This window comes from Coccinella septempunctata, chromosome 1 (genome assembly GCF_907165205.1).
Source record: "Coccinella septempunctata chromosome 1, icCocSept1.1, whole genome shotgun sequence".
Taxonomy (NCBI): Eukaryota; Metazoa; Arthropoda; class Insecta; order Coleoptera; family Coccinellidae; genus Coccinella; species Coccinella septempunctata.
Genome location: NC_058189.1, coordinates 62189606 through 62214620, shown reverse-complemented (window position 1 = coordinate 62214620; position 25015 = coordinate 62189606). Strand labels below are relative to the sequence as shown.

The following is a 25015-nucleotide window of genomic DNA, read 5'->3' as shown; positions in this document are numbered from 1 at the left end:
GAATCATAAACCATTTATTAATACATACCTACTTATTCACAGATAAAATTCCATATTTACAAAGTCAACAAATTTATGGCATAATAGGAATGAATAAAATTTGGAGATACTCATCAGAATTAAAACTCAACAACTTTAGATTTTAATTCGTACAAGGGAAAAAGTCAATATGTTCAAACAAATATCATTAATTAATCACATCATGGATTAATATAATGGAAATAAGACTAGAAGTCTGCAGATCTTCAGGAGAAATAAACAAAATAATTGATAGCATTTTTACAAACTGTGATTAGAATAATTATCACCATATAGAAATGTATTAACCTTTCATTGAGAGCGGAATTGATTATATTCTTAAAACGTTATACAAGATCCAGCTTATATGCAGGGGAAAATGAGTTTTACAACACTGGAATATAAGATATCACAATTTGTATAATCGACTAGTAATAGTGAATAGTGCAAATTATTAAAACCCACATAGATACGATAAATCAACTGAACTTATTCATACAAATAATTCTTGGAAGTGATTACAAAGTCTCACCATCGAATGTTATTCAATCGAATATAGCGCCACAGTGAGAGCATCTACGCTCTTTCATCAGTAGACAGCATAATATGCCTGCAGGAAAAAATGCAATGGCACAACATAAGGCACATAATCCATAATTATCTTCAAGAACCCCTATCCTACAAGCGGGACATCCACCTACAATAATAACTTCAGGTTGTGGGATTACCACAGTCGTTGCAGTTGGTTGAGGAGGAACAGTAGTGGTTCCATAGGAAGGGTATGGGGCATTCGGGGCTGGCTGCCATTGTTGTTGAGGATATGGATATCCTTGAGGCGCAGGTGGAGCTTGCCATTGTCCTTGTTGATGGATTCCTTCAATATTGTACATATTACTAAAATTTTCTATAATTCGGTTGATTATACATACCTGGAACTACGTTAGGAGTATAAGGGGGTGGCGGCTCTTTTACATTCATTTTTTTATTAATGTGGTGAGTAGAGGGAGATAACAAGATATTTTTTCAGTTTCCTTTATTTCTCAAAAACATGATATGACATGAACAATGCAATGAGTCATTCATATCTTTCATCTGACTCAATGACAATTATTTATATTTCAGCGATTTGAGCTATTTTCTTTTTTTTTAATGGATTATTTAATACAGCACTCAAAATTATTGAATTCAAGAACGTAGATTTCGATTAAAAATTACGGTGATTTCTTTATCTTTTTGATGAAATTAATTATTGTATTGAAGTCTTCAGTTTAGTGTAAGTGAACTGCAAATTATGTCTGTTGTAACAAAGAAAAAGCTATAATCTGTGGTTGTAGCTCTAATAACCTCAACTTTTCGTTAACCACGCTTATGTCATTAACTTCTGTGACTTTCGTGTTAGTTCTGTTCTGTGGTAGTGAGGTGGTCTGGTGTTTCCACTGTCAAGTTTTTTAATAGTGTAAGTTTTGTAAAAAGGGGAATCCCCTTTATCCGATAATAGTTTTCTTGATTGGAATCACGTTTTTCGCTATTATCTCTGAACCTAGCAGTGTTAGGAGTATAGTATATTTAAGAGGTAAGTGGTTTCTGCTTCTTAGTACTTACTAAAGTTAAAAATACACATGTCCATTATACTTCAAACACGTTAACCATATTTCATTATAAGTTATTACGTTCCATCTGTACATTTTAATGATTTTCTGATTTTCATAATCAAATCGGCGTTCATAATGGAAGATTGTTACGTGAACCGGTGAAGATTTCTTTACTAACAGTTGACTATTCAATTTGTTCTCTAATTTATCATGATTTCATACGTGTCTCATTACTATTAATAAATACTTTGCTGAAAATATGTTGAATGGGTGGTTACAGGAATAAGAAGAAATAGGGATTTCATTATTTTAAAGTCTTTCATCTCACACTATCCACATGATCAATATATTGCAAATAGTACGTTTTGGACCATCTTTTGTAGTCGATATTAGCGAGTTTGAGTGTTTCTCGTGAAGGATTCCAATAAACAATATCAACAAATACGGAATATCTCTCGTAAGTTAATTATGAACGAAAACGATACTTTTTTCACGACGATCATATGAAATAGTGGATTATAATACGTCATATTCACTGCTAATCCAGCTTTTAAATTTGACAACTACTGTCAAACTGAATTTATTATTTACCCATAGATTATTATTGAGTTGTATTTACCTTAATTTTGTATTAATTTTTCCCTGTGTGGGATGTTATTTTATGAAGGAATTGTATTATAAATGCTAATGACTGCATTACCGTTTAAAGGCCGTACCGAAAAGTGTACTCCACTCTTGAACTGTTTTGTTTTGTAGAGGTTATAAACAAAATAATGAGATAAAGAAAAAAATATCGATCGTGTGGAATGGAAAAATATATTATATAGGTTATACACAACAGTGAAAATACCAGCTTTCATGGCAATAATTTTTTAGTTTATGTATCTTTGATGGAATTGAAATAAAAATCATATCTCCTAAACTTGTTTCTTTAAATTGACATTTATATTAATCGATTTTTCATCCAAGACTCAATCTAAGAAAAAATCCACAACAAAATATGAGGTGGTCCATGAAGTTTAATTTTGACTCTTGATCTAATTGATTCGGATTTCAGATAACCATGGGAAAAAACGGGAAAAAAAAATTTCGACCATTTGCAGTGCAGGTTGGAAACACTGTGGATTTATCATCAATCCCAAATGACTCGAATGAAGAACGCTCTTCATATTCATCTGCCAATAACCGAAGGCAGAACCAGAGGGACCGCCCTGATCTCGATGAGGAGAGAGCATCCAGAGGTCCTTGGAGAACTGAACCTGTTAGTCGCAATTCTGACAGTTTTGCACCATCTGTTGAAGGAAGTACTTGGAGACAACCAAGGTAAATTCGTAAGAAAGTTTACTTTTACTTGCTCAAATAGTACTCTTTACCTTTAATCTGCTATTAAGATGTATTTGTCAAGCTGCTAGGACTGCACCAAGACTTTTTTCGTGCACACTCAGCAATAGGCGAATAAATGTGTTTATATCTGTAGTGTGAATGATTTCTGTTCTCTGATTTTACAAAACTTTGATTAACTGATCAACAATTAACAATTTTTCCCAGAATGGAGTTGCTTGAAACATTTCGAATTCAGAATGAATTGTGGATAATAATTTTAAGCAACAATGACATTATGGATGTTCAAGACTGAATTGTTGATTCACTAGTGCTTTGTGAAACCAGACGTGAATGTAATCACTCTCAAGTATCCATACTTGAGAGTAATACATATTTATTGAGTGTTATATATGTATTCACATTGAACAGGAACATTAACAATTTTTGTGTCAATAAAGTCTGTCAGAAGGCTTACAACACAACAATATGAAAACATGAAATTTCAAACCATTGTTATATTTGCACAGAAATGAGAGACCGTTTAGAGGTGACCCAAATTCAAGGAGGGGTAATGATAGAGAATACAACAGAGATTCTTTAAAGGAAGAGAATAATGGGGAAATTGTAAGAGGAACCATTTCACAGGAGAAGAGTAGAGGCGATAATTCTTCAAATATGGAGAATGAAAGTAATGAGGGTATGTAATTAATTGAAAATTTTGTTCCCTTATTTATTATTTTTTCATTGTTTAATCAACATTTAAGGTTTAAACTTGTGTTGTTGGAGTACTACTCAAAATTCATTGAAATAAAAATAAAACCATTATATTTATATATTCTATCGTGATGTTGCATGAGATTTCTGAAAACTTTCCATGCTTATGTTAGATGTTTTTAATAATTCATTAATCTAAAAACCTGATAATACCTTTTGAAATTTGGGATAGTTTTCGGAGGCTTTTTTGACAGTGGCTGTTGCGTGAAAACATGGGGATTCAGCCTTATGTGAAATTTCACTTCCATCAATGTGATTTATCACTCTACTCCTATTACCATTCAACACAAATTTCGCAATCGAAAGATGTCCCCTCAAAATTTGTCTCGTATTAAACTTTCCTCACACCACACAGCCTAACATTACCTTGTTTATGAATGGGATAGGCGAAGGTGAGGATACCCACTCTTCTGTATCAGAACAGGCTCAGCCTACTGTGAATCCTTCCTGGTACGAAGACTCCACATCAAATGATACTGAAGTGGCCAATTCACGTCAAAATAGACAAGAAGCATATAGGGAAGTACCAGATAGGTCAACACAAAAATATGTGCCACCTAGGTCTAGTTACAATTCTCAAAATTATAACGGACCACCAAGCAGAACAGATGGATATCAAAGGCAGAGGAGATATGATGATAACGATGGAAACGAAAGGACCACGTGGCGCAATCCGGGTGGATCTCGTGGGGATTCAAATACAAGGGATTACCGTTCGAATTATAATAACCGAGGGGACTCGAACAGAGAGGGAGAACGAAGAGAGGGACCTCAAAGGTAAGTTCGAATTGATCTGAACTAATTGAAGCATTACATTTTCGAATTCTACTTTAATTTTATGTAGCATTCCGTACAGCTATGTTGTATATTTTATCATTTCAGAAAAAAAAGTAAGATGAAGACTTGTTTTATCTTTGTTTGCCCCTATTTAAAATTTTTAAATAGAACGCCCTGTAACTCAGAAAGGAAAAACATTTTATATAAAAAATTCGGGTTGAATCTTAATATTTTGAGCTCAGCACGGTTATTTTCAAAGTTAATTTACCTCTTGTAACATTTTTTCACTTAGACAAATATCGTCACTAACATGGAGAAATGCCAAGACCTGTTTTTTTTTGTAAAGAAAACTGCAACAAGATTGTCTTGGCCCATATAGTCATTTTTTTTTCTTTATGATATGAATGAGGTGCGCTCATTGCAGAATCAAATTGTACAGGGTCTTTGTAAAAAATTGTAACATAGCAAATTTTGAAAATTTATTTTATTTTATTTAGATCAAAAATCTTCTTTAGTTAATAGCAGCACAGAGTGATTCAAAGCATGGTTACAAACATTTTTAAATTTAAAATGCAGCAATGAATGAATGAATGAATGAATGGAGTATGGCAGTAGAAACATTAATTGCAAAAACAAATTTATCATGGTGATCTTATGGTATTAAATTCAAATTCTTTATGCTGTTTTATTCAAGGAGTTTCCCCAGTGCCTGGAATAAGAATGAACAATATTCCAAAAATAGGGATAATTCTGAATCTTCTGAGACCTTTGGAAATTGGAGACAAGGTAAGCGTCATTAAAAAGAAAAAAGTGTAAGGAAAATGAAAAATAAAACAATTTTAGGACCAAACTCAAGGCCTTCTCCTAAGGACGTGCGTTCAGTAGATTCCTCGAAAAATGCAGATAGGAGTGTAAATTCTAATGATTCTTTGGAAAATGAAGATAGGAAAAGGAGCCCAAGAAATTCTTCGGGAAATGAGGATATGACGGTGAATCCCGGAAATACTTTTGAAAGCGAAGATGTGGAAGTGAGTTCGGGAAATACTTCTGAAAACGCAACGTCAGATTGGAATAAGCAAAAAAGAATGAACTCTAGGTTTTCTTCTGAAAAGAGGGGGAATACAAAATTTTCCCCGGACAAGGATGATAAGAGAGAGAGTTTTAGACGAGGCAGAAGTATATTCTTAGGAAGTCCAAGTGAGGAACAAGAAAGTTTTCTTTCTTTCTTGCATTCAAAGGATGCCGCTAATTTTACTAAAGTGAAGGAGGAAGAACAAGATTTGTTCAGTGTTGGAGATGATTACGCATTAGCTCACTGCGTCGCTGAGGACATGAACATGGGAAGTGGAATAGCCGTCGAGTTTAGGTACAGTTTTATTAAAATTGATAACAATATCCAGTATTTTTGAAATATATCGAATATTAATCTAATATGATTTCAGGGTGCAATTCAAAAAAGTGGCAGATTTGTTGGACCAGAGAGCAGTATCAGGAGGCTTAGCTTTTCTTGAAATCAACGGAAGGTTCATTTATTACTTGGTTACGAAAACTCTGTCTCGGGGAAAACCAACCTATGACACGCTTTGGTCGTCCTTGCTGAAACTGAGGACCCACATGAAGAATAACAATGTTACAAAGCTCGCACTCCCACGTATTGGATGCGGTTTGGATCGGCTTGATTGGGACCATGTGAAGCCTATGATTGAATTCCTATTTAGAAATGAAGAAGTAGACATTCTAGTTTGTAATTTTCAACCGGTAAGTTATTCATAATTTTTAAATTTTTTTTACTAAAGGTACTGGTTGTCCGATAAACAAAGACCCTACACTTTACATGTGAAACCGTAGGGTTTGCAGAAAAAATTGTCAAATAAAGGTTGTTCTGGATAAATTTCTCTTTAATGATCTAATATTCCTAACTGATCCTTAAATATTCAAATTCATTCTACTCAAATTTTCTATTGCCACCCTGTATACAAAATATGAATTAGCCATTTTGAATTATTCAATTGAAGATGCCTGGTTTATGCAAAACGACTTCTTGATTATTTTTCTGCAATATCTATAATTTTGCTTGTGAGTTGTAAGTTCTTTTTCTACCGGACACTACACAGGATGATTCACCATGATGGCCTATTAGACTGATAACAATTTTGTGCTGAAAATTTGCATGTTGGGGTTTTTACCAAGAAACTTTCTCCTTGATATATTGTTGAATCTCTGCAATTTCCGGTTATATTGAAAGCAGCCCACTACGTTTTTATTTTGAATTTTGAATGGCACACCCAGTACATCTTTACATCGCTAGATACCTAAAATTTCACCAGTTTATAAGTTATCGGGATTCTCATCAACAAACTTGTTAAAATGGAAGATAACAAGTTTTTGAATATATTTTCAGATTTTCAATTTTTCCATTCTGTAGAATTATACCACTGTTTGCTGTTCGAATATTCTCTAGTTGGACAAATGGAATTCATCAATAGTCAAAAGATTTTCAAATCACAACGTATATTTTTCATTATTTCAGTAGATTCTACGTAGAAAAACAGGGGGTGTTAGCTAGACAAACCCTAAAATGAAAACTTTCAGAGTTATCAAGGAAAAACTTCAAATAAGGGAAAACAGCAATTTTGAACTGTTTGATTAGGTTCGTTCGTAGAGTTATTCACAACAGTTGTGAACTGTACAGAGCAAGTCCAGTTCCATTTTAGTATAGGAAAAATCTATCTGCGCTTCCTCTATGTGACTTGTGAGTCTATGAACAAGCAAAAATGTGACTCTGTTCTCATCATTTTTTCATAAACTGTTGACTTTTTATTCAAGGCATGGCATACTGTTGAATTCGTCATCGAATCAGGTATGTAACAATGCAAATATACAGGGTGAGTCTCTAACTGGTACATATATTTTATCACTTGATTCTTCAGTTCAAAAGAAACCCTTCTTTCCAATACCATTTTTTCCGATACGGCCCTGATAAAAATCATTTTCATAAAGATAATGAACAGTGCTATCCCTGGAGAATCAAAATTACCTTCAGAAAAACTAGCTAAATCTGTGCCACTACTCTTCTGTGGATCTCTTAAACATAGTTGTATTTAGCCAAGATAATTTTTGAACATCAAATTACTCGAAAACGGTGCATTATACGGGGAAAAATACTGTAGGTAGCGTCCAAATTAGTTTCAAGAGTTGAGCTCTTTGAACTTTTGGTATTTTTATAATACGTAATGGTCATAATGAGAAAACTGGAAGACGTAGGTGATATCTTGTGTCTAGATCAATCAAATAAATGAAAAACTGTATTCCAGAATTCATTTCATTCGATAAAACCTAAAAATAACATTTTTTTATGGTTTTTCAACAGCATGTATCTTTAAAACCAAAACCGTGTTTCTTTTGAACTTTTGACCCCAAGAATCTACTGCTAAAATATTTGTATGAATCAAAGACTCACCCTGTATATTGGGTATGTCATTTGAAATAAGTAAGTAGTAGGCTCATTCCGGTATAATCAGAAGTTGCAGAGGTCTCAACAAATTTTAGGGAAAAGGTTCATTGACGAAAACAGCCCTAGCATGCAAAATTTCAGCGCGAAATTATGATGAATATTCCATAAACTTCTAATATGCCATCGCGGTGAATCACCCCGCATATAGATATAGAGACGTATATTATAGATAAGGTTATAATGTTGTATAATATTAGCATTCAGTGAAAGGTGGTAAAAAGAAACGTGGGAAGAAGTAATTCCAATATTCAATGCACAAAGGCTAAGAGAAGGATCTTGATGAATTCAGACATGGCAGTGTAGTCAAATGGAAAAATATCAGTACTTAGGATACACAACAGGAAAATCTTATAAGCGAAACGAGAGGCTCTGGGTTGGAAGATTATTCATGTCTTAAATACTGAGGAATCTGTTAAATTGTCAAATATAACTTGAACGTGCCATGGTCTTTTAAGTGTTTCATTAGGCGTTTCGCCCACAACTGCGTTAATCATCTTCAGAAGAATTTCTGTGATAACAGGGGGTCAATCCTCTTTCGGAAGCGGGTATTTATAGCAAAGCTTTCGATTGCGGTAATGTTTACGTAGGGATAACCTTGAGAATACAATAAGAACCCAAAAGTCAACTGTTTCATAAGGATAGGTCGGCCCTTGTAAAACATACCATGAAGAATGGATGAAAAACATAGTGTTTTCAAAATCAACATTATTATCTGAAGATTAATGTGGAATAAATGTAAAAATAATAGAAAATAGAGGCTTGGTTACCAGTCATCAATCAGACAAATGTGAAACCAATGGAAGTGAAAGGGGATGGACCCATGAAAGGAGGCTATCCTCAGGATGGGGTTATTTATCAGCTCCTGAGTTCTTCCTTTCAAGAACGAAAAATAAATATGGAGATTTAAAGATTAAAGGATTCGTTTCTATTTAACCATTTGGCAACATCTACTACAGGTGACGTAGATAAAGGAAGATGACTTCTTGAAAATAACCAGCTGTTATTAAGTTAACAAGACATAACCTTTTTCTTGGAGTGTTGTACAAGTGCCCAAAGTCGTTTCTACCTCATTCAGGAGTCAATCCTCTCTGTCTAAAGACCAGTTAAAAGTTGAAATCTCATATTTGAAATATTTGAAGAATTCTTTCAAACTGAAACCCAAATTGAATATCCCATTTTAGACAGATATTCCATTGACGATGCCTACCGCTGTTATGCGCGAAACGTCAAGTGACATATTTAAAAGAACACTGCCAAGTATCCCCTTTCGTTCCCATGAAAGCATTTATCAGCTATGAAATCAGTCGAGTTACAATAAAAAATTTAAAAAACATATTGCCAAATTCATTCTTGAAATATAGTTTATTCGATTACATGGATTGCAATTGATGAAAGTGATCAGAATTAGAATTGCATTATTTTTTCAAATTTGTTTCAAGAAACCGAAGAAAAGATATAGGAAGTCCAAAGATCAAGATGGCAACAAAAAGAGAAAGATGGACCAGCCCTCCATATCAAAGTGGCTTCTTAACTATATAAAGTAGAGCACCATCTTCACTCAGAATTCTACAAAGGAAACAAATTACGTTATATTTGTATTGAATTAAGGGCAATTTATTATGTGTGCAATTAAGGTTTATTTTTGTATTTTTTTTTCATCAATTTTATTCTTGTTAAGCTTAGTATTACATTAAATAGATGTTTGAACTGACTGAAAGAGTTCTTTATTCCCTAAATATTTTAATTTTATTAGCTGACAGGTCGCTTTCACTGAGCTCAATAAATTTGAGTTTGGGTTTATGCAATATTGAGTGTTTTCTAAAATTAAATTGGTCCAGAGTTCTCAGAGAGGCTTAATCAGGAGAGATTTCCAACATAGCCAACTCTTTATTTTTGTCCCTCCATTAACAATTATTGTGCATTATCCGTTTACGATAGTCAAAATTTCTTTTCTTATTTGGTATTTATGATTTCAGGATGGACTAAACAATAAAACTTTGAAAAAATGCAAAGTAGTTCTTGAGCAAAAACCGGTCACAGAAATTGACCCGGAAACAGTAATAATTTATTTTGCGTCTAAAGATGGTAAAATAACGGAAAACATGAGGAAATTAGATGACAAATTCAAATTCCTAGCCCACTTTGAAAAGGAATCTAAGGATCTTGGTAAACCAGTTAGACTAGTTCCGATGTTTGCTAAAAAATATATTCTTTATGGTTGCATTGTTAAAGACAAATACGAGGATCCATTTAGTTTTGTTGCCTTTGCAAGCTGTCTCCATGCGATTGTGAAAAATTACAAGATTGATAATTTCTTCTACATAGCTTTCCAAAGCGAGGAGGATGATCTTCTCAATACAAAAATTTTGAATCTAATGAAACACACGCTGAAAGATATGGACATTTATATTTGCGGCTATTCTGAAACGCCTTCAAGTGTCGAGGAGTAGTTGGTGTTTTATATTATTTCCTTTGTATTATCATTAGATTGTATTTATAGGAATGATAAATAAACTTGTCCAAATTTGATGTTTGAGTTTTTGAGCACAATCCTGATATCACCGAGCCTGCTTCTCTGGATGTTTGATGGGTAAGTAAAGAAGTAACCATCATTCCATCTGTGGATCTTTTAAAAATGGTTGCATTCGGTCAAAATACCCAATTTTCCGAATTTCACAGATATTTTTTATTTTTGAAAATCACGAAAACTGCGCATTATACGAGAAAATATATGAAAAATACTTTTATTTTACAAAACGTCCAAATATACTACAGATAGCGTCCAACTTAGTTTCAAGAGTTGGGTTCTTGAATTTTTGGTATTTTGATGGTAAGTAATGGTCATAATGAGAGAACTGGAAGATGTGGATGATATCTTGTGTTCGAAAAAGATTCTTCAAATAAACGAACAACTATATTACGAAATTCATTTCATTCAATAAAACCTTATTGTAAGATTAAGATAAAATTTTTGTATGGTTTTTCAACAGACTTTTCTATTAAACCAAGCCGATTGGGAAAAAATGGCAAAGGAAAAAAGCAGTTCTTTTGACCTCAAGAATCTACTGTTAAAAAATTTGTACGAGTTAAAAACTCACCCTGTATTATACCTACTTGTCAAATATTGTTCAGGAGTTGAGCTTGGAAGTAGGGGAATAATTTTCAAATGGAATATCAGAAAGTAAAATACCAATAATTCAAAAAATATAAATTTATTGCTACAAATACATCAGATTACTTCAATATGAGATACAAAATGCATTATTCCAAAAAATTATGGACACAACCCTTTCACATTATTCAAAACATGGGACCACTTGAAACAATTTTCATTTTCTTCTAATTTAATCAAATTAGAATCCTCAAAACACGACAACAATTTGGCGAATGGCAAATACCTCTTAACAGTTTCCACATCCCCAACTATTATCAACTTCTTTTTAGCCCTGGTTATGGCTACATTCAACCTCCTATGATCTTCCAATATCTCAAACTGCAAATATAAGATTCCATGAAACGCAAATATTTTCTCAACTATCTCAAAAATTTAAGCATCTTCCGGTATTAAAATAATATGAATTTTCATTAGCAAGTAGTTCAATATTTTCCATTTTCAAATGATATTGGATAACTTACCTTCGATTTAACACAGCAGTCCACACTTTTGGTACAAGAATATAGTATGACATCTTTGTCTCTGCCCTGAAACCTGTCTACAGTGCTCACATCAATATTCTGATCAAGAATACAAGATAACTGTTTGACTTGAGAAGAGTAAGTAGCAATCACTCCAATACTCTCCGGATTGACTCCACCCTACAGATTTAATGAAAAAAAAAACACTATCACAAAGGTTTTTTAACCGAGTAAATCTTACCTCCAACAAGGCATGAGTCAGGTTATAAATGATGGCCGCTTCATAAATATTGACCACAGACTTATTTTCTTTAGCGTTTTCATCTCTGACGTTCCATGAAATTTTATCGTCTCGATTCCACACCGGTCCAGTATCTATTAGCTTCACTGAATGTTCCAAACCTGTGTCAAGGATTTCTTTCATCCATTTGAAATCTTCGAAAATTTTCAATATCTCCTAGAAAAATTATAAAAAATATTTTTCGGAAGCAAGATATGCTATTATTACCTTTTCCTTAGGGATGAGGAGGGTGGCGTTCCCTGTTTTATCATCTGCAACCAATAGATTCCCTTTATACGTTAAATCGTTCGCTAATTTTGTTATTACTTTATTCATCCTGTAATTCATTGTTAATGATATCTCACTTTCTTCGCAATCTAATCTTTCGAACATACTCATCGCCATTCCCAATTCTCTGAAAACTTCTCATTGGTAGAAGAAATATCGTACTGTTTTTTTTTTACCCATAACCGTAATTATCGGAATACGTACATAGCCTCTGGGCTCCTCACGACAGGAGGTAACTGTTCAGGATCCCCAACTAGAATGAAGACTTTAGCCACATAAATAGGCCTTATTATAGTAGGTTGCAACACTTGAGTACTTTCATCTACTATACAGACATCTAAGGTTCTTTTTGACAAGATGGGATGTCCGGATCCTAGACATGTAACAGCTATTATTCTCTGGAAAAAATTAAATGAAATACACCCTTCTCAGTTTCTCAATGTGAAAAATTGCTACTTGTAATGTGTCCGCAGTGGATAAAAACACACAGCTAGAATTTGTGAATTTATTTTCGAAATTTAAGGTTGAACCTACACTACTATCATACACTTCAGCCAGTTCCTCTGGTGTACTGCAATCCTTTGTTTTGTAGTGTTCACTATACTTCTGTAAACTACTATGTATTTTTGCCTGACTCCCTAGCCTGATGAAATCAATACCTAGCTTGCAAAGTTTCAGGCAAATGTTATCAACTGCAGAATGGGTGTGACTTGTAATTAAAACAGTTTTTCCAAGAATTGACAGAAGTTCTACCAGCGCAACAATGGTGGCAGATTTACCTGAAAAATTACATTTTAAATGATAGTAGAGATCGCCTTCCTGTTTAAAAATTATTATAAAACATTGCTCGAAAATTGAAGTTGATAATTTGCGTATCTACATGTAAAAGTATACAGGGTGAGTCTTTATCTCGTTCAAATATTTTAACAGTAGATTGTTGAGGTCAAGAGAAACAATATTTTTCCTTACCATTTTTTCCGAATCGGCTTGATTTAAAAGATACAGGCTGTTGAAAAACCATAAAAAATGTTATTTTTAGTTCTATTTCACAAACGGTTATATCGAATGAAATGAATTTCGGAATATGGTTTTTCATTTATTTGATGAATCTTTTACGAACACAAGATATCACCCACGTCTTCCAGTTTTCTCATTATGACCATTACGTACCCTAAAAATATCAAAAATTCAAAGAACCCAACTCTTGAAACTAAGTTGGACGCTATCTAATGAATATTTGAACGTTTTTTGAAGTGAAAGTATTCTTTATATTTTCTCGTATAATTCGCCGTTTTCCAGTAATTTGATGTTCAAAAATTAAAAAGTATTCGTGAAATTTGAAGTTATTCTGAAGGATATTTAGCTTTTCCAGGGGTGGCACAGGTCATTCTGAAAACGTAAAATGGCTCTATCTTTTTATCAGGGCCGAATTGGAAAAAATGGTATAGATAAAAAGTGTTTCTTTTGACCCCAAGAATTTACTGTTAAAATATTTTTATGAATCAAGGACTCATCCTGTATAAAGGGAAATAAGAAAACGATTTTGTATATGAACTGATATAGTGATATATTAACTAAGTGCCTATATTTTTTTTTAACTCCAGCCATTAAGTGTCATGAGGAACATATTTTTTGAGTGTGTAATACGCCAACAAACGCCTATCCTCATGTTAAAAGTGAGTTTCCTCTCCAATATTCTCTTCGATTCTGAGGTGTGTGTGATATGATAACATCAATAAATGGTAACAATGAACCTAACTACAGAGTCTCCATAATTCTTGAATCTACAAATATAAAACACTGACCTGTGCCTGGCATTCCCTTGATAAGGAGATAGTCATTCGCAGAAATAGCCTTCAGTACCGCCTTCCTCTGGATCGGATTCAACCTCTTCAATATCGGCATTCCTTTAACAGCAACAACCTTAGGAAGTTTTTTAGAAAAGCTGGGCACCTTTTTATCGATCACCACACTCCTCAGTGCTTCCCCTCTGGTGGACGGTTCTAGTAATAAAGTCAGGCAAGTTTGATTGAAACCATGACTGCAGGAAGATTCGTATGTATCCACGTGAAAATGTTCATCTGGATATTTCGTTTTCAAGTTTCTGAAAAGCAATAATGTTGAACTGTTTGAAGGAGACAAAGAGAGAGATGATATCTTACTTATCCAATGCCACAGTGACGGAATTTGTATCTATATAAGTGACAAATCCGGTAAGGACAGCAGACCTGGTATCGGTACTTATCACGCAATAATTTCCTTCTTCTATACCCGAGGCGAAAAAATTGAAATTGGATTCCTCGCTTTTGGTGAAGGTGTGGTTCATAAGGCCATTGAACTCGTCAGAGGTGTCTGAAATTTTCAAATTGCAGATACACCTACCCTTTGATTCCCTGAAAAATTCAACGAATTAGGAATGAATCATTTTTTAGTGAGATGATTACTCCATGATTTTTTGCAATTTTTTTCACTGAAGGGGTGTCAGGTGGGAATTACTTGATGGACCAGAATTAATAAGGAACAGTAGATCTTGCTTTGAGGTGGATCAGAAGATCTGTAGATTTAATATCCTGGCTTCGACTCAGAGGAGATCATGAAAACTTTCATTAAAATACCAGAAATCTTCTCCGTTGCAAACAAAGAACTAGGGAGCAACTCCTAAATTTTCGCTTCTATACAGGATGTTGCTGTAACGCCATTTTTTTTAGCAAAATGAACATTCCCTCTTTCATAACCTGAAATGAATTTCGTTCGAAAACACCCATGCCTGATGAGCAAAAATTTTCAAAAAGAGACCCAAAATTCCAGTAAATTTCGAGAAACTCGAAAACGGCTGGATCTTCTGACCAAAATAAATAGGCTCTGTCACGCTTCAGAAAAGCAAAAAGGAAAATCTCACATCGATAGATTCAAAATTGCGAACTGTTCAGGGTTGGCAAAATTCGTAGCTAGAAGAAAACGGATTTAAAAGAAACAAAGAATGGTGTAAACCGTAGCCTCCTACGATTCTCCGTTTTTGAGTTATTAGCAAAAAATTTGATTTTGACGATTTCGAAAAGTTCTCATAACTTTTTTGTCTTTGAAGTTACAGATCTGAAACTTGTAGGCACTTTTTTAAGTAGAATCCATTGACGATCTCAAATTTTTTTTTCATTTCGAGTCATTAGGCGAACTTTCATTTCTTCATATGCAAACTTCATTCATAAAAAAAAGTTTTATTGAATTTGTTATTTTAGAATTGGAAGAAAATTTTTTGTCAGTATGTTCTACGTATAAAAGTGCCTATAATAAGGTTCCAGTTTCAGATCTGTAACGTTGAAGACAAAAAAGGTATGAGAAAATTTCGAAATAATCAAAATCTCATTTTTTGCTAATAACTCAAAAACGAAGAATCATAGGAAGCTAAGGTTTTCCCCATTCTTTGTTTCTCTGAAAAAGCGGTCGGAAATGTGTCATCTATTTCCTTCTAGTTCCTTTTTTTTTTGAGATTCCCTCGGTAGAAAACGAATTTTGTCCACCCTGTACTGTGCGCAATTTTTTCAAAAAATTTTAATAACTCAAGAACCGTGGATTACACACATTCACACACAGACTCTAACTCCACTTCCTCTTTTGCAAAAAGAATATTTCTCGTTTCATGACCCGAAATGAAATTCTTTCAAAAAATCTGCAGACTCAAACTAAGAGTTTATTTTTTTGAATACAGCACTGAGTACTTTAATAAATCGGTAGATAGGACACAAAATCTTCATCTAATAATGTTTCACACCCTATACCTAAAACTGAAGATAATGATCTACAAATATTCAGAAAAAATCTCATTCAGTTCATTATTTGCCTTCAACACCCATTATTGATGTGAACTGTACTAACCTTTCTAACGGAGCCATGGTAAGAATCTCTTGAGCTGATTTGGATGTGGATTTTTCTGATACTTCCACTAAATTTATCAAGGAACTCCAATGTATGAAATAATTTATGTGTGCTTCAGTGAGATGCGATAAAACTTCGTCCTTAATATGCCGCAATGATTTATTATTAGATAAATCATCCTTATTGTATCTGAAATAATGAATGATAATGTAAGACACCCAATATCTGTACAAGTTCCACTCACTCTATAAAAGTTGTGCATATAATGTTATATGGACACTTTCCGCAAGCACTATGATGGCTTATCGGTGTTGGCAGTTCGGAAGGCTCAATTTTTTGCACTGCGTCATTGAGCTTTGAGTGAATCACTTTTGGCTTTCTTCTCAAATAATATGCTAATTCATTCCTGAGTATCATTATATCACGTTTTTCATTTTCCGACATGGGTATCTCCTTCATTATCCCATCTCTAAAAATTTCAATAGAAATCAATAATTCTCAACAATGAAAAATTCAAAATGTCAGCACAAAAATCTTCCGATTTACCTATATAAAAGGACTACCTACTCACTTCAGGTATAACAGTAATCCAGATGATACTTTGTATCCCAGTTTATTCATCATCATAATATACAACAAAACTTGACCCTTGTGCTCAAGTGAAAATGATGATTTTCCTGTTTTTAACTCTAAGGGCATTACTTTCGAACCATTTCTTATGGTAACATCCACTTTTCCTTTTATACCCAATCTCTGACACCAAATATTCTCTTCAATATCTTCTATCTCATCAATTTGACCTTGCCAACAGTTTTTGTTCAATTCTTTTCTTTTACCTTGCACATACGAGTCTACAAACTCCAGAATTCTTGGGATGTAAATTGCCATTTTTGATTTTACGCTTTCGATAGTTTGGTCTGATTCATAAATCTTTCTTACCTACATGTTAAGTTGATTTAATATATTAATAAATGTAGGAGAAGTATAAAATCACTAAATAATTGCCATCAAACTGGGAATTATGCATTATTACTAGCTCAAACTGATAATTTGTAAGATATAGAACTTACACTTTCTTTGGATTTCAACATTTTTTCCAAGGTAGCTTCTATTTGAGAAATTGTTTTTAACTTGAATTTTAGGGTGTGCTGTAAGATAGAGTGAACCAATGTGCCTATCAACATGAATTCATTGGCAGGTTCAAAACCTTGAAATTTGTCACTGAGGACACTCTTTCTTTTACAAAATAGAGTATCTGAAAAACAATAGATAAAAGTTGAATGAAACAACTGCAAGAGCTCAGTAAGAAGGGAAAAATTATTTTTCGAAAAATACTCACTAACTACAGAAGTACTTGAAATTAAAAGGTCGGGTTCATACACCAGAAGACCATTTTTATTGTCTACAACCCAATAGGAATCGTCTTTTTTAGCCATGATATGTATTTTATCTCCAATTTCAAGATTGGTGTTGATCCTGGAATTTTTGGAGGAATAAATGACAATATTATTATCATGTGAGAATATTTACCAAAAGTCCCTTAGAGTACAAATTGCATATTCTTCACTGGTATTTGATTTTATAGTTATTTTGTTATATGAAGGAAAAAATTCAATTTTTATAATTTTGCAATATTTAGATTCACTTAGGTCAAGGGTACACTCTGGGGACACCTGTTGATTGATCATGTAGTTTTAGGCAAGTCATAATATAATCATGTTAAATTTTTCTTTTATTTACGATCTACAGTTACCCAAGTGTAATCATGGACTTTTCGATGGTCCTTCGAGCCAGATTTTCATTTAGTGAAAAACTTTTGATCAATATATTGAAATATTGTCAGGATCATTGGAAATATTTAGAAATCAAAACTTATAGTAACTAACCACAGATCAAAAGCAATACTAAGCTCTAGGTCAGAGCTTTTATACTTATCAAACTCTGACTATAATTTAAAAGCAAAAAGTAATCCCACTCACATTTCCAGCATTATCAGCTAACAATTCTTCTTCAAATTCATTGTCGAAAAAATTAGAGAAACAATCATCAATAGAATTCTCTGAAAGAATATTTTGCATATCCTCAGCAGAAAGTCCATTTTCTTTGGAACTCCCTGCACCTTTATCAATAGTCAATGTTGAAGAAGGTGTTTTCGATTCACCAAAATCTAGTTTAGCTTTAGCTCTTGAGACAGGGCTGCTGATATTTTTCCTAGGAGTCTCTTTTTTGGGTGTCATTTCATTTAATTTCTGAGCCTCAACCGATCTAAAAAATCAATTTATTTAGATTCGAATTCATACTTCCATGTGATTCAATTGATATTAAAAATTTTATCACCTGTTAGAAACTGAGGGAGAACAATGTTTTATTGGTGTTGTTCTAATTTTTCCTGAACTTGAAGGAGACATACATCCTGCTGATGATTTACTTGGTGTTATCTTGACAAAATTTTCAATGATGTTCACACTGAAATCGGAAACTTTCGTAGGTGTCCTTTGAAATAATTTAAGCGGTGGCGTTCTTGAGCTTTTGGTTGTGGTTTTATTCAGTTTTTCAGGTGTTCTACTATTAATTTTTTGTCTCTTCATATTACTGAGAGTAGGGGAACAATTGGTAGATGTAGAGGGAATTTGGGATAAACACAATCTTTTTGGAGACTTAGAATCAATGGGTACACTATATGTCTCTGTAACTTTCCTCTTCTTGGGCGAATTTTGAATTTGATTTTCATCTTGTTCTTTAGATGTACTCTGAGAGAAATCATTACTTTCCTCTTTGACTCCAGATTGTTTTTTTTCTTCGATTTTTTTGAAAAAATCAGATAATGTGGTAGGAGTCTTATTATTTAGTTTAGCATTCTGTAATTAATATACTGCATTGAAAAAATATGATTAAAAGCTGATGAAAACTCACTTTTTGAACTTTCAACTTTTTCATTTTTCAGACAATTGTACAGAAAAATATAATAAATTAGCACAATAGGTAATTTCTTAAATTATCATTGTGTTGTTTGTTTTGATCTTTGAACTTGAACCACAAATTAACCGCTTAAAATTGACAAGTGTTCATAGAACAATATTTTCCACCTAACTCTTGATGATATTTGGGCTTTGCAAAATATCAGAAAATCTGGCTTGTCTGCTAATGAATTGTATAAATTAAGGAAATGGTGAAATTCCATGATTTTTCTCTTCATTTTTAAAAAAGGCCGGTAGTAGGAATTGAAAAGGACAAATGAGACATCCTTCAAATAATTTCCAAAGGAATCTAGGTTATCGACATCAACAAATAAAAATAAAAAAGTGTCAAAAGTTGTTTTGGGGTTCTCGTTGAGTTTGTGAAACGTTTGCTTTAAAAATATATAAACCTTGAGTGAAAAAAAACAACTGACATAACTTTGAAAACGTTCGGCTTGGTGTAGTCGCAAAATTTTCAGATGGCTTCAAACACAAGTATGGATGATGAACAGGCTATCAGGGAGTGTGAGGCTTATGTGCAAGATCACAATATTCAACAAATACTGAAGGATTGCATAGTTCAACTGTGTGTCTGCCGTCCCACGAATCCTATTGCTTTTCTTAGGGAACATTTTCAGAAACTGGAAAAGGTGAGTCAAGTTATATTCATGTTATTCGAACAATAATGAATGTCCTATTCTTGGTCCAGTTATATGAATTCTCAACATTTGAAATTTCTCCTGCCCTGAGAGTTGATTCATGAGTACATTCAAAATATTGGAAATGCCTTGTCGAAACTTACAGGTTCATATTTATGCAGTAAAGCTAAGTTTAAGATTCATCGAATGGAGTGTACCGTATGTTTTGTGAGGAACAATAAATGAGCAGACAGTGCTTATAATCATTCAATCTTTTGAGCAATGCACTCTAGTTGAATCTGAATCCTCTTTCAGAAGGTTTGTGAAAAGACAATAAGATTTGACTTGAAGCAATCTGTGCTTCGAGACCAATAGTAGAATGCTTAGGAATGTTATTAAGCAGGTGACAAATTCAGGTAGTTTTTCGAACTCAAAGCACTTTTCAATCAATGGGAAACAACATGAGTGCATTCAAAAATCCTGAGAAAATGCTTAAAAAGCCATCTTCTGCGCAAATAATTAGTTTTTTGTATACCTAAATCAGTTGATTAATTGTAAGGTCTCTTCTTCGGAAGATGTAGCTATTATCGAGGAAAAGGAAAAGAGTAATCTGAGGATTGTGGAGATTAGGATGAGGTTTTTTGTCAGCTTGCCCAAATTGGTACACATGTATCAATTCTCATATGATGATCAAAGATAAATATGCCACAAATAAAGAATTGCTGGCTTGGAAAACTACTAGAAACTAGAATTTTTTGGAAAAACGTCAGACCGCCCAATAATGACCCACAGCATTCTTTTGCTTTTCCGGGGAATGTACGTTTTTCTTGAATGGTTACGTCATATCTGTCTATATTGGAGCTATGCTAATCGTACTCAGCGCTCAAAAAAACAAAATTTTTGGGCTGAAATCTTGGGTAATCATGCCGTTAGTCCATTTTTTTTTCGGAAAACTTGAATGCTGAAGTTTATTTGGATATGCTCGAAAATTTGATGTATCTTCGAATTTTGGAAATAGTTCAGAACTAGTAGGCTAGAAGATCCACCTTTTCAGGCCGGTTTACCATAAAAAACCATAATTAAAATAATCTCATAAATACCGAGGCCAAAAACACTACTATGAGTCGAATCGGTACTACCATAGATTTACCTCTTTCCTCTTTGGTACTACCCACCCCTGTCGGCCTGTCAGTTATCGTTATCGTTGCTAACTTAACTTTGGTCAGTCTTGTCAGACTGAAGTGAATTTGTCTCTATTTGCGTTTGTTAAACGTCAAAAATTTCAGTTTTCTAGGACTTCTTGTGATCTTTTCCGATCTGGCTGCAGGTTCTAGAGTGTTACCTTTCGCGGCCGGCGAGATTTAGCGATTTGGTCAAATAGACCGACTTCCAAAACCTCTGTCTCCGCTGATTTTCCCCCTTGACTCTTCTACTCGTTGCTCTCGAAATCATGCTATCTTCTTTATCAACATCTAGGACAAAGGATAACGCCCTCTAGCGTTCTGTGAAAATAGGTTGGCAGTGCGAAAGAGTCAAGTCATATCTTCTATCCAGAAAATATCGAATACGCAGTTTCGCTTTGAAATATCGAAGTAGTAGAGTTAGGAAAATGGAATATCAGATGAACTTCCTATTTTTGTCGCATATGGGGATCTGAAGAGAGGCATTATTCTGATTTTGACCTTTCGAATGTACGTAGGCGTATTAAAGGGGTAAACGATCTCCCGTTTTCGAAGTAGCTTGTTTAACATTGCACCCCTTTCCCCCACACTATGAGTTCACTGCGAATGACCTTTGGAGTATGGAATCTCCTCTTTCCACCCCGTGACGTCATGTTTGCGTCACGGCTCAAGGGGTGTAACATTTCAGATTCTAATCGAACGACGACTTTAACATGAGATCGATGAACATCGAAAAAATTTCGTCGACCAGTAGTCTATGGAGTCTTGAATGTTGATGTTCTATGTCTGAACATGGCGCTCAGCTGGTACGACCCCGGTATTAGCAGAGTGAAAATGCAACTAGCAGATTTTCGCCGAATGCGAAACGCTCACTTGATAGTTCAATAAAATTTCACATATCTTCAATAACTAGTAGGCCAGCAGTTCCATCTTCAACTGTGCCTTATAAAAATCATAAAAAAATTATTTTTATGAATGCCGAGGCCAAAAACACTTCTTCGCTATCGATGAGTCCTATCGGTACTACCCATCCCTGTCTGTAGAAGCAAAGCACAGAATATCAACCTTTTATAGCCTACTAGACGTTGAAATGTTTTCAACGCTCGTCATATCGCTGTGTACTTGAATATGGTATCAATCGATTTGGAACTGATTATAAGACGATCTTGCTACGTTATGAAAACATAAAAGTAATTTGCTATTTAACGAATGTTGAAGAAATTCGTTGTCAAGTAGGTCGAGGGATTTTGAAGGTCGAATTTCTGCGAATAAGATTCGATGAAAAATATTGAATCGGGCATCCCTTATAGACGGATCATAGACGTAACCTATAACTTGTCTATGACACGAATGAAGAATATCTCCTAATGGTACCACACAGTAAAAACAAGAGGTTTCACCAAGAAAATATGTATAGCAATTTGCTTTATCTTCTCGGGTCTTATTCTGTCAATTTACAAGGCAAGACCTCTTTCCCAGTAATTCACATTAAACTCTCGCCCGTACGATCATCTGAGCTATTCCTGACATGGGTGACCAATCAGATTAAAGATAGCATTTTCGAACTGAAACAACTAAATTTCTTTCGTATTACGTCGGTTCTTATGTGTGTGTAGTACCAAAGATAAAATTCTTTCAATTTTCATTTCAATGGGAAAGAAAGAACAAGTTATTTATACTCACGAAATAAATTGAAATGCTATCTACGAGCAATTACGGAATATATTTGTACCTGGAGAAGTTGGAATACATTCCTAAAAATATAAGGATATTTCCAGTATTGCTTAAAGAGGGCGCAATACAGAACAAAAGGTCGTTGACAGGAGTTCGTCCCAAATTCATGAGTGGAAGCTCTTTTTAGTTGTTACTTTCTGAAAAACTCTAGAATCTAAAGAGTAAGAGGGTGTACACCATAGAACACCATCCAACAGGTGTCAGATTGAGTCACAGTCATAGACATCTATGTCTATGACAAAGACTCGAAGTCTATGGTCACTGCGGAGCATAATGTCGAACACAGAACATCAACTATTGAAACTCTTTTTCTATCATAGCCTGCTCTTCCATCGAAGCGGAAGACCGTGCGAACCATAGAATATTAAATTTTTTCGGCAACATCGACGTTGATGTCGCATCCCTGGTTAGTCACCCCTTTCCCCGTTTGCAGGCCTCGCGCTCGCTCGACGCGGACGTTGGCGCTAGAAAGCGTCAAATCGGGATACGCGAAAGTCAACGAAGGGTTGACCTGCCCGTGGTGACCATGCTGATGGTGCCGACGGCCGCGGTAAGTCCGTTTATGGTCGGGACTAGCCCGACCCCCAGAAGTAGTTATGCATTTTCGGACGACGTCCTTTTTTTTTCACCGTCGACGTCAAGTTCCCGTGAGGACGACGACGGCGCCGCGCTAGGGACGCATCGATCGAAGGGGAAATTGAAGTTGCGGTAACAAGGGCATGTGGTGACTTTGAAACTGGGGCACGTTCGGGGCATCGGACGCGGTTTTGGGGGTTTCGTAAGCCTCGGGAAACCGGAGAAGTGGCGGACTCCTTGGTCATCCTTGCTACGTTGTTAGGTTTCGGTGTAGAAGGCGAACTTACGACGATTAGACTTCATAGGCATTGTTTTCCCTTTACAGCGTGACTGATTTTCGAAGGAAATGCATTAAGTCCTTTGAAAAAAAACACACAACAATAAACAGAAAAATACGTTGACAATTCTGCAGAAAACTTCAAGATTTTCAAACTATCAGAAATATTGTACCGGGTGTCCCAGGATACCTGCATGCACAATTATAACTCGGTTATTTCAAATAATACGTTTTTCTAATGTCCCACTACTTTTGTCCCGTTTTCTATACTTTGCACTTTCGCTTTCATTCATGTTCAAGAAACTTCCTTCTCTGTTTTAAATTCACTTCACGATATTTCTCACATACATTCGCTTTAATGTGCCTTGCTTCTATTTTCAATACGACGTTTCGTTCATCGTGGACCCCCCACTGCACTGAGCATTCCCTAATCCGCTGTATAGTAAATATTGCAGAAAAATGTGAAAGAGACAACCTAACGTTCGGCCAGTAGTTGTCTCTTTCTTCTGGAATTTTGATTGGTCCACACTCGCGTTTGTGGCCACAGAAAAGAGACAAGTTTTGACCGCTTCGTAGTTTTGTCCCTTTCTAGAGAATAGACACTTTCATGAACATAGACATAGAGACTTGGACTGAGCAATACCAGCATGAAATTGGCTATTTTATAGAAGGAGGGGCCAATACCTGTCTCTTTTCGGTTGACATAGACGTGACCAATCAAAATTCTAGAAAAAGACAACTAGCTGACCTGATGTTCAGTTTATCCCGTACACTTTTTTTGACCGTGTTTCATGCACAGATGGAAAGGGAATGTCTCTATGTCTATGTTCATGAGGGTACTGCTCAGTCAGTCAGTCCATTCTATGGTGCCAACCTCACTTTTCGCAAACTGACGTTGACCTTTATAGGGTTATAGACATAGAGACATGGACTGAGCAATACCAGCATAAAATTGGCTTTTTTTATAGAAAGAGAGAAATGATTGTTGGGCCAATACCTGTCTCTCTTCTGTTGACACAGAGGTGAGTGCGGACCAATCAAAATTCTAGAAAAAGACAAGTAGCATTCTCGATGTTTAGTTTCTCTCTGTCACTTTTTTTACCGTGTTTCATGTGCAGATAGAAAGGGAAGGCATAGTCTATGTCTCTATGTCTATGCATAGGGTACTCTAACGATTTGTCAAAATCAGCTTCTTTTCCCTCCATTGATTCCCATGCTGTTTCGGTCTAGATTGATTGGTGTTTTATTGCGTTTTGTGCATGTTTTCGGAAAAGATTTTGTTTCCGACGTTAGGTCTCCTAATCATGGACAGTTCGTTTGATCGTGTTTGTTTTCTTCAAAGTCCGAACAGCGGGTATTCTAAAAAACTTCATATCGTCCCTTTAACCTCTACTTCCACACCTGACTATTTTGACAAATAGTTAGAGTACTCTATAAGGCACCATTAGTGACATTTATGACCACAAAACTCGAAATTATACGAGTCAATATTGTAAATAATAGTAATTTTTGTATCTTACTGAACTTCTATATCACCTTTGTTGGATAGATAATATTTACTGAAGGACATTTCCTCC

At 34.7% G+C, this 25015-nt stretch overlaps 4 protein-coding genes across 5 annotated transcripts in view; 2 read left to right on the top strand and 2 right to left on the bottom strand.

Annotated features, from left to right (window-relative positions):
* LOC123309309 (brain protein I3-like) lies at nt 1–1111 on the bottom strand. The gene is made up of 2 exons (XM_044892364.1): nt 948–1111; nt 1–892 (listed from the first exon to the last, which is right to left on the bottom strand). The coding sequence occupies exons 1-2, from the start codon at nt 994–996 to the stop codon at nt 564–566; spliced, it is 378 nt and encodes a 125-aa protein (XP_044748299.1). The 5' UTR covers nt 997–1111; the 3' UTR covers nt 1–563.
* A 325-nt stretch (nt 1112–1436) lies between these two features.
* Nucleotides 1437–10527, top strand: LOC123309295 (GATA zinc finger domain-containing protein 14-like). The gene is made up of 8 exons (XM_044892338.1): nt 1437–1474; nt 2668–2933; nt 3461–3630; nt 4094–4484; nt 5179–5270; nt 5328–5850; nt 5927–6242; nt 9975–10527. Exons 2-8 carry the CDS (start codon nt 2674–2676, stop codon nt 10446–10448), a joined length of 2226 nt encoding a protein of 741 aa, XP_044748273.1. The 5' UTR covers nt 1437–1474; nt 2668–2673; the 3' UTR covers nt 10449–10527.
* A 666-nt stretch (nt 10528–11193) lies between these two features.
* LOC123318704 (DNA replication ATP-dependent helicase/nuclease DNA2) lies at nt 11194–19099 on the bottom strand. 2 transcript variants are annotated; one of them, XM_044905406.1, is made up of 17 exons: nt 18989–19099; nt 18413–18933; nt 18055–18340; nt 17606–17748; nt 17415–17551; nt 17146–17330; nt 16647–17014; nt 16320–16544; nt 16076–16264; nt 14365–14595; nt 14008–14306; nt 12737–12981; nt 12407–12600; nt 12143–12329; nt 11876–12091; nt 11635–11814; nt 11194–11491 (listed from the first exon to the last, which is right to left on the bottom strand). In XM_044905406.1, exons 1-17 carry the CDS (start codon nt 19010–19012, stop codon nt 11273–11275), a joined length of 3849 nt encoding a protein of 1282 aa, XP_044761341.1. In that variant the 5' UTR covers nt 19013–19099; the 3' UTR covers nt 11194–11272. The 2 variants fall into 2 exon arrangements, with proteins under 2 accessions (XP_044761341.1, XP_044761350.1); XM_044905415.1 differs by lacking the exons at nt 17606–17748; nt 18413–18933; nt 18989–19099 and having other exon boundaries at nt 18055–18197.
* A 251-nt stretch (nt 19100–19350) lies between these two features.
* The window catches only part of LOC123310969 (cAMP-dependent protein kinase type I regulatory subunit), a 77407-nt gene continuing 71742 nt past the window's right edge, over nt 19351–25015 (top strand). Inside the window, exon 1 of the mRNA XM_044894698.1 lies at nt 19351–19682. Within this exon, the coding sequence (XP_044750633.1) occupies nt 19512–19682 (171 nt within the window). The 5' untranslated portion in view covers nt 19351–19511. The remainder of the gene's footprint in view (nt 19683–25015) is intronic.